At 37.6% G+C, this 8979-nt stretch overlaps 1 protein-coding gene across 1 annotated transcript; it reads right to left on the reverse strand.

Moving 5' to 3' along the window:
- Nucleotides 1-1202: 1202 nt before the first annotated feature.
- Nucleotides 1203-8336, reverse strand: LOC131166185 (uncharacterized). Its single transcript, XM_058124513.1, has 2 exons — nt 6653-8336; nt 1203-1549 (listed from the first exon to the last, which is right to left on the reverse strand). Exon 1 carries the CDS (start codon nt 7576-7578, stop codon nt 6814-6816), a length of 765 nt encoding a protein of 254 aa, XP_057980496.1. The 5' UTR covers nt 7579-8336; the 3' UTR covers nt 1203-1549; nt 6653-6813.
- Nucleotides 8337-8979: the final 643 nt, after the last annotated feature.

The following is an 8979-nucleotide window of genomic DNA, read 5'->3' on the forward strand; positions in this document are numbered from 1 at the left end:
CATTGTACTAATCTACTCTATTGTGAGAGTTCTCTTTTGTACACAAATTTCTTTATCATCATTCTTAAACGATTTAGAGTTGTTGAATCGTTGGACCAAACAAGGGGTTATTGTTTGGAGAGGCGGGCTCTAGCCTGACAGAAGGAGTGGTTGTAAATTGGTATTATTCCACCAGGTAACGGAACTGATATAATGGAATCCTTTGGTGTTTTGCCAAAGGCGAGGATGCAGGTTGTGTTGAAGCCGAACCTCATAAAAATCTTGTGTCTTTCTCTCTGCTTTACTTTATATTATTTACTTACTATTGTGGTATGATTTAAATGCGCAGGTTGCAGATTCTTAAGTGAGAAAGAAACAAAGGTACTTGATATTTAGAAAGTACGTTCTGATTAATTATTTGTGGAAACCCAAAAAGGGAGTACGTTGGTTAATCTGCAAAAATCTTGATCAAGTAAAGTGCATACTAAGAGTTTATAGAAAAATCAACTAAAGCTCTAATATTTTTGGTTGAGTAATTGAATTACATTGATTTCATTAATTGACTTGTGAATTTAAATTTCAGTATTTTTAAGTGTAGTTATCATTTATATATCTTGTTTTCTGGATAATTAAAATCAATAGCTTAAAAATCATTAAAATTTAAAAAGAAATTAATTCACCCCCCATCTTGGGAAATTATTCCTCATTTCACCTTTTATTCAGTTTTTTGCTTTCTGACAGTTGTAGGAAATGATGGAGACAAAGAAATAATGATATTCTGTTCTGGCGAATGTTGTTTTCAGAGAGTTGAGTGGAAACCCTACGGGTGTAGAACATATATTCAGTAAGGGTTTTCCAGTAGTCAGGTAAGGAAAATATGCTATATTGGGAAACCCTTTTATGATTTCAGTACGAACTATATGTTTTTATCAAATTATTATTCAGATTATATATATATATTTACAATTTCCAGAACCTGATAATATTAATATTTATTTGTGTGACTTGAGTTGATAACAGAACAGTACTATATTCATAGAATTTGTGAATACCATGTTTATAGTTATTAACAAAAATACCATGATATTTGCATGTTTATAGAGTGACGAATTTTTCAGTATACAGTATACTCATAAATATGCATTTTCAGTAATTTCGGAATAATATGTTTATCAGTACCATAATGCCCCGATATACCGATATTCAGACAGTAGTTTAGTTATACAGAAATTAGATTTTCAGTTAGTTTATTTAGAATTTCAGATAAATTCTATGAGGTTATGGTTATTTTAGAAACCACAGTAAAAATAGTATATTACAAATATCAGTTACCTATATAATATCATACCTTGATGGATCAAATAGCAGAGCACGGTACCATAGCTATAGATATTCAGTTTAGAGTGCAACCACTTTACTCAGATAGTAAATGGTATGAGGTCAATCGTGCCTACGTCGGGACAGGCTCTCCATCAGATATGGATTGAGGGGGCCGATCAGACTGTTGGAGTTCAGTTGACTTACCCTGGTAGGCTAGCCAGAATAGGTCCCGCCTTCGAGCCGCACAATCCTGTCATGAGGAGTTAAATCATGACATACAGCCATCCAGGAAAAATTTCTCAAATATTATAAGTATAAGTAGATTTCCAGAAATAGTAATAGTATTATGAAAAGTAAATTTATATAGTTTTAATATATGTTATTTATACCAGCATTTACAATTTCAATTATCCATGATATTATTTCTAAATCAGATTATTAATACAGAAATATAACTCAATAGGTACACACTAGTAATAGCATGTTTCGTCTTACTATGTGTTGGCTCATCCCAGTGTTGAATTGTTTTTCAAGTGAACTAGTTAGATGAGCGGAGCAAGCTCGCAGGTAGAGACTGTTGGGAATAAGGAACAAATTCCCAAAACCTGTGAGAAACAAAATAGAGGAAAAATAACGCCAAAGAAAATCAATCTCACGCGCAAGACAATATTTACGTGGTTTAGCAATTTTGCCTACGTCCACGGAGTTGCAGGGATTTCAATATTATCAGGAATAAAACACAGAGAGTGCGGCAATACAATGCTCTCCCTCTCGCTCTCTCGCAGGTACAACCACGCCAACCCTAATCACCTGAAAGCAATCCTTTTTATATGTTGCGCCTAGGGTTTCGTTCCGAATGGGTTCCAAAAAAATTTCGACCCAAGCCTTCGCTCCATGGACTAAGCCTTAGGATAGAAATCTCTAATTAAATAGGGGTTGGGTCGGCACCCAAATTAAAACACAACTAGACTCCACAAAAGCCCAACAGAGACGTTGTTGTACTCCCCTTTTTGAGAGTGAGTACTTTTGGGTGACATGTTTTTGTAAACCCTTGGTATCAGTAAGGGTAGTTTCGAGAGGACAGTGATGATTGTAAATCGTGAGTTGATTTGTCACTTTGGTATTATATTATATGTGGATTTATTTTATATGATTGGTCTTCCGCTGTTTAGGTTAATGATTGGATTTAAAATTAGGGAAAATGATTTTATTTTATTAGCAGAACGTTACATATTTAACTCTTATAGCCCTTTTTGCTATTGCCAAAAGGGAAAGATGGAGAGGAAAAAATGATTGGGTAAAAGTAATTGCTTAAAATAATTGGATACACATTGATATGGGGAGCCTTCTTAGGCTTATACCCACATTTTTGTTGGTTGTATTTTTCATCATAAAAAAGGGGGAGAATGTTGACCTTATAGGTCACGCTCGGTTTTGATAATGATAAATACTCATTATATCTAATGGGTGTTTGCGATTATGTGTAGGAACATAAATTGATAGATCAGAATGCACATAGAGAAAGTGAAGATTGAAGAACTAGTTACCTTACGTTGTAATATATTTCATTTGTGTAATTGGTCTATAATAGTAATTAAGGTTTTTACTATGATCTAATAGGTAAGATCAAATTGAGTCATAACTAAAACTAGACCTAAAAATGACCTTAGGACACTCACCATTGTACTTGTATGTGTTAGGCACTTGAATAGGGTAATTGTGGAAAGAAATAAGACCGAAATGCACAAAATGTGTACCTTCAGTCGACCAACCTGTGCAGTTCATTCTGCCCCCGGTCAACCGAACCCGGTCTAGGTCAATCGGTTGACCACAGTCTGGTCAACTGAGCTTATGAAGCTCATTTGACCCCGGTGGACCGAACCTCCCTGAAGTCAATAATTTGACTTCCTGGTCGACCGTGAGAATTTTGTATTGTACAAACCTGGTCGACTAAGTTCTCACGTGTGGGAACCCAACTGTCTGGTCGACCGACCAGTTTAGTTCAAAATGACCCTAGTCGACCGAACCTTCCTAATTTGGAAAAATCGTCTCGGACATACATGTCCAGTTGACCGACCTTGACAGTTCATTTTTTGCCTGGTCAACCGAACCCCAAGAACTTGGATCGACCGAACTTGCCCTGGTCGACCGGAGCTCTCGGGCTGGACCTATTTTTTTACCACGGTTAACTCGATAAACAGACTTAAAATAATTAAATAATGATTAAATTTTTCCTAATAATCCCGACCATGTCCCTAACGGTCATAATTCAAGGGGGTCTATTTATACCCCTTCATTTGGGATGATTAGGAAGAGAGATTAGCCAACTTGATTAAGAAATTCTCTCTCAAGCTCTAAATTCCTACTACTCATTTTTGCACTCCACTTTCATTCATACTTACCTTCTACTATTGTCTAAACAGTCTGTAAGTTGATTGAGTGATTGTTTTGAAAATGTTTGCTCTCTTTGTCTTGATTAATTGATTCCATTTTCTTGATAGCAAAACCTTAAGTATTCTTAGGAGACTTTATTAATAAGTCTTGCCTAAGAAGACCTCGTTCGATCTTCTGAGATTGTATATTCATTACAACATCTTGAGAAGCTCGTATTTTATTTTGGTTGCAAAATATTTTCAAAATCATTTACAAATATCTATTATGTTTTTATTTTGAAAAATATTTGAAGAGATATTTGTTTATGAGTTAAAAATCTTTGTGGCAACATTTATTGAGTTATATCTTTTGCTGATTACAAAGATTCAAATTCTTTTTGCAAACCCAATTTATACGTTGCTTAAGCTTTAAATTATTGAGAAGATCTACTAGTTCAAATATATATGAGGATTGATTGAAATCCTTGTTTGAGCATTTAGATTGAACATTTGTGGTACAAAGATCATATATGTTTGCACTTTCACGCACTGAATACATTGATAGCAAATATATTTGAGAGTTGATATATTAAATCACACTGAACTTACATATTAAATCATTTTGTGGTGTATGTGATTACGTGTAACTGGATATACATCTATTTTACTTGAAAGCATAATCACTATACCAATCTCATTAATTGTAAACATATTGTTATATTTCCAGGAACGGACCTGTAGAGGGAGACTAACCCTATGAAATAGTCTCAGATTGGCTTAGACCCAGTTAGGAAAGATAGGTGCACCATCATGTTAAGGTGTAGGTTGAGGTTAGTCCCGCTAATTGACCTAGTTGTAAAGGTTGAGGTCAGCTCTGTGCTAATTGACCTGATTGTAATCGGTGCCGCTCCACCCGTTAAGTGAGCCTTTAGTAGAATCCTCGAGCTTATGAGCTAGAGGTGGGGACATAGGCATAGTTGGCCAAACCCCGATAACATATCGTATGTTTTGTTTATATTTCTGCACTTTACATTTACTGCACATATATGTTATGGTGTGAATGGTGTGCTTGATTTAAATTTCTGTACATCATATTATTGGCGCATTTGGAATTACATAAAAAGACCCTAGGTTGTATTATATAGGTATTTCATTTAACCTAAGAGATAAATTTTAAAATTCCAATTCACTTCCCTCTTGGGAATACACCAATTCTAACATATGATGAGTTTGGTATCAGGTACACAGATGTCACTAAAGTAGCACCCCGAGCCCACGTGGCGGGTTGGGGTGTTACAGTTTTGGAGAGATTTAGCATGGTTAATGCAAAATCAATTAGAACACCGTTGGCTGATCATTTTAAATTGTCTACCACTCAGTGCCTAAAGACGAATGATGATATTCGTGAAATGTCAGAGGTCCTTATGCTAGTGCAGTGAGGTGTTTAATGTATGTTATAGTATGTACAAGACTAAATCTAGCATAAGCTATCAATGTGGTGAGTAAGTTTCTTTTAAATCCGGGAAAAAGGCATTGGGATGCAGTCAAGTGGATTTTCAAATACTTGCGGGGTATCTCATACTATGTCATCATGTTCGGTAGGCAACAGAGTGATCCTTCAGTTATGGAATATATATGTGGATGCAAACTATGCAGGGAACTTGGATGACAGGAGGTCTACTATGAGTTCACCCTTGTGGGAGGGCCTCTTTGTTGGAAGTCCATGGTACAGTCTCTAGTTGCATTATCAACAACTGAGTCGAAGTATGTGGCAGTTGCTGAAGCTGGCAAGGAAGCATTGTGGATTATAGATTTAGTCAAGGAGCTGAGTATTCAGTAAGGTGGAGTTCAGCTGCGTTGTGATAGTCATAGTGTCATTTATTTGACGAAGAAACAAGTATATCATATGAGAACCAAGCACATAGATGTGAGGTTTTATAGGATCCGGGAGTTGATTTCTTCCGATGAACTTTTGGTTAAGAAAGTTCACACTTCTGATAATACAGCAGATGTATTGACAAAGCCTGTTACCGCAGATAAGTTTAAGCATCGCTTGGACTTGCTTAATATCTCCAGTTGCTATACGGGAGGCAGTCCCAACCTATTGTCCCATTTGGAGCTACGAGTTATGTTTTCAATTTTTTTTTTTTTTTCTCCTAAGTGGTGTATATTCGTCAAGATAAAGATTGTTGTAGTATGTGGCTCATATGTTGAGTGAAACGCATGTACAAAGAAAACATGGTGGAAAAACAGAGAAGCTGATATCATGTCAAAGGAGAACTCCATAATTGGGAAGGATGCACAACAACTTACTCATATGGTTTATAGGATGTATTAAGGATCAAAGATAATGAAGAAAAGAGAAAAGATATCAACTATGCTAACAAGAATGTATATTTCTTTATTATCATCTTGGATGAAATAATACAAACTTTTTGCATTATTAACACCTTTATAAATTATTGTATTTACTAAATTTTCATATCTCTCATCCTATTCCATATTATTCTAAGGATTAGTAATTTTCATATATCACCTATGGAATTTCCATATATCTCATTCCATTGCGCATATCATTAACATCTTTCTAGCTTATCAAGTCCTATTAATTCTCATGTGTCTTCTATATCATGCTATTCTTAGAAATAAATATGGTAATCTAAATATCTGCATTTATAAAATTTCATTCTTAAGAATAAATATTTTTTGAACCAAACATGATTTAGATGTGCTTATTTTGGTGGTTAGGATTTTGGGAAATAGGATTGGACTAAATGTTTGGATTGGCTTTTCTGGTTGCCACCTAGAAGACTTACATAGGCTAACTATTAAAAATCAAAATAATCTAAATGAAAAGAACAACATAAATCAGGATAGTCTAAATCATGGAAGCCACCAAACATATCTTAATCAAATAGGAACTTTCTCTGTCTCTCTTGAAGGAGGAGGAGGAGGATACCACAAGCTAAAATGGAAATTACCTCTTCTTTTTTTATTCAAAGGTGAATGCCACTTTGCCAGTGTCTTTTTCAACTTTATACAACAAGGAAGTTGACCAAAATGATCTTAGCGGACCAAACGAATCTTCTACGTCTACTAAAATGATCTGGGCCGTTTCTTCGTTCGTTCGTTCGTTTGTTCGTCAGCTCTGTTTATTCTCAGGTGCGGCGTCGTCGAAACACTGGAAGTTCTGATCCGACGGACTCAAATGAATCTTCCTCTGAAGGGGCAACCCGCACAACAATCCCAATCGGTCCGATTTCATGTTCTCTCTGATTCCGTTCCATTCCTTCAGCGCCGTTGATGCCGACGACGAAGATGAAGTCGACGAATCAGCACCGTCCGAATAGTCTGCCGAATCGGCGCAGGAGATGTTGTCTAGGGACTCCATGCTCAGGAACTGCTCGCTCCTCGTTCGCCGCCGGCTGAAGCTACGGCGCCGGCGACTCTCCCCCATTAGGTCGCGGTACCCGATCGCCGATGCCTTCGTCAAGGCCCCGAAATCCGAGGCGTTGATCACCATCACACCGATGTTGAGCACGCCATGGAACCTGCCGGAGGGGCGGCGGATCTGGACGGCGGTGCAGGCCGGGGTGCCGGCGCCGGCGTCCGCGAGGCAGTTGTTGATGAGAAATCGCACGTTGCCGACGAGACTGTCGCGGATGTAGCCGACGGCGTAGATCTCGACGGTGATGGCGGAGGTGTCGCTGGCGAGAAACTCGTCTGTGACTCGGAAGATGAATTTGTCGTTCCAGGTAGGGTTCTCGCCGCCGACTCGGTCGATTCGGGTGCGGAGCCTGGTTGCCGAGTCGACCCACGCGACTGCGTAGGTTTGCATGCGGCGCGCATTGGCGGTCTTCAGACCTTGGGCAGAGATCAAGTTGATCTCCAAGAGATGCGGTTCCATGCGACTCTCTCTCTGCTCCTCAATCTCTCTGTCTCTGTCTCTCTCCCCTCAATCGCTCTCTCTTTAATCTCTTGAATCTTGGATGGCGAAAACGAATGGGTCAGATTGGACGCAAGATCCAGATCGAGATGGAATCTGGTGATGAAAAAGAGGGATGCGGTCCGATCCAGGAAAAGGGGGGAGAGGGGGAGGAGGAGGAGGAGGAGGAGGTGGATCAAGAAATGGAAGAGGGGAAGAAGGAGATGACCCAGAGGAAGGAGGGAAGTGCTGGGGAGGAGAGAAGTTCGAAACGCAGAGAATATATGCGGATGGAGCAGGGGGAGAGAGGAGGGGGAAGAGGTTGGTGCTGAAATTACGGAAATAGCCTTGGCGCTCAACGGTTGACTGTTACTCCGTTATGCTGGGGCTGAGGTGTAAACAGCCTCAATTTGGTTCCCTCCTCTGGACCTAAAACCAAATGCGTATTCTCATGTTCTGGATTCAGTTCTTTCAGTCCTATTTTCACATATACCGTTTTTGGGTTTTGATTTTTCAATAGTTCTGTCTTTTGTTTTTTTTCTCTCTCTCTTTTCCCTTTCAGAGAATTATAATAGACATATGCATTTGATGGATCTAATAATTTCTCCTTAATCAGGTGGTGCCTTAACGCTCTATGCAACTAATGCTGTCTGTATTGCATATGTAACTTTTTAGGGCATTCTTCATTTATTTGAAGTTGGTAATTTAAAATTATGCAAGAATGAGTATTGATTCTTTTAGTCCTCTATTATTGTTGTTGTTGTTGTTGTGTCGTTAAAAATGATATTGTTTGAGATCCAAGCCCTTTAAAGTTCTTTGAGCACGGACTAATCTATTAGAATAATAGGCTCATACCTCTACTTTTTTCACTTAAATGCTAAGGTCATTTAATTATGAGAGTCATAAATTTATCACTTGAATCACCCTTGGAAGGCTTTTAGCCGTGACCAGTTTTACATCATTTATAGTTGCCCATTAGGTGTCTAATATTTTTGGAAGTTGATTCTAAACATGAGAATTAGGGATTTAGGAAACAAGCCAAGACAAAGATAAAGAAATAATGATTTTTATTGAATCTTTGAAATGAAATGGGTGCAAATTAATATAGCACGAGCAAATCTATCTTCAACAGGTGCCTCGACTACTTAGTTAACAATGGTGATAATTAATGAAAATATAGAAATGTAAGAGTGGTATATTAAGTTAAAAGTATTGATCCACTTTTCTTGGTGTATTTATGTGCATATTTATCACCAACATTCTATATCTTTTTATAGTTGAATTGCATGTCAATCAGTTTAACCAAAATATGTACGTAGTTTTTTTTTTTTTTTTAATTTTTTTTCAAGACTAAGTGATTTTATTGATCAACCAAATTACATA

The sequence above is a fragment of the Malania oleifera genome, chromosome 10 (assembly GCF_029873635.1).
Source record: "Malania oleifera isolate guangnan ecotype guangnan chromosome 10, ASM2987363v1, whole genome shotgun sequence".
NCBI lineage: Eukaryota > Viridiplantae > Streptophyta > Magnoliopsida > Santalales > Ximeniaceae > Malania > Malania oleifera.

Coding starts and splice junctions, on each gene's coding strand:
- LOC131166185 (XM_058124513.1), bottom strand. CDS start 7,578: ATGGAACCGCATCTCTTGGAGATCAACTTGATCTCTGCCCAAGGTCTG.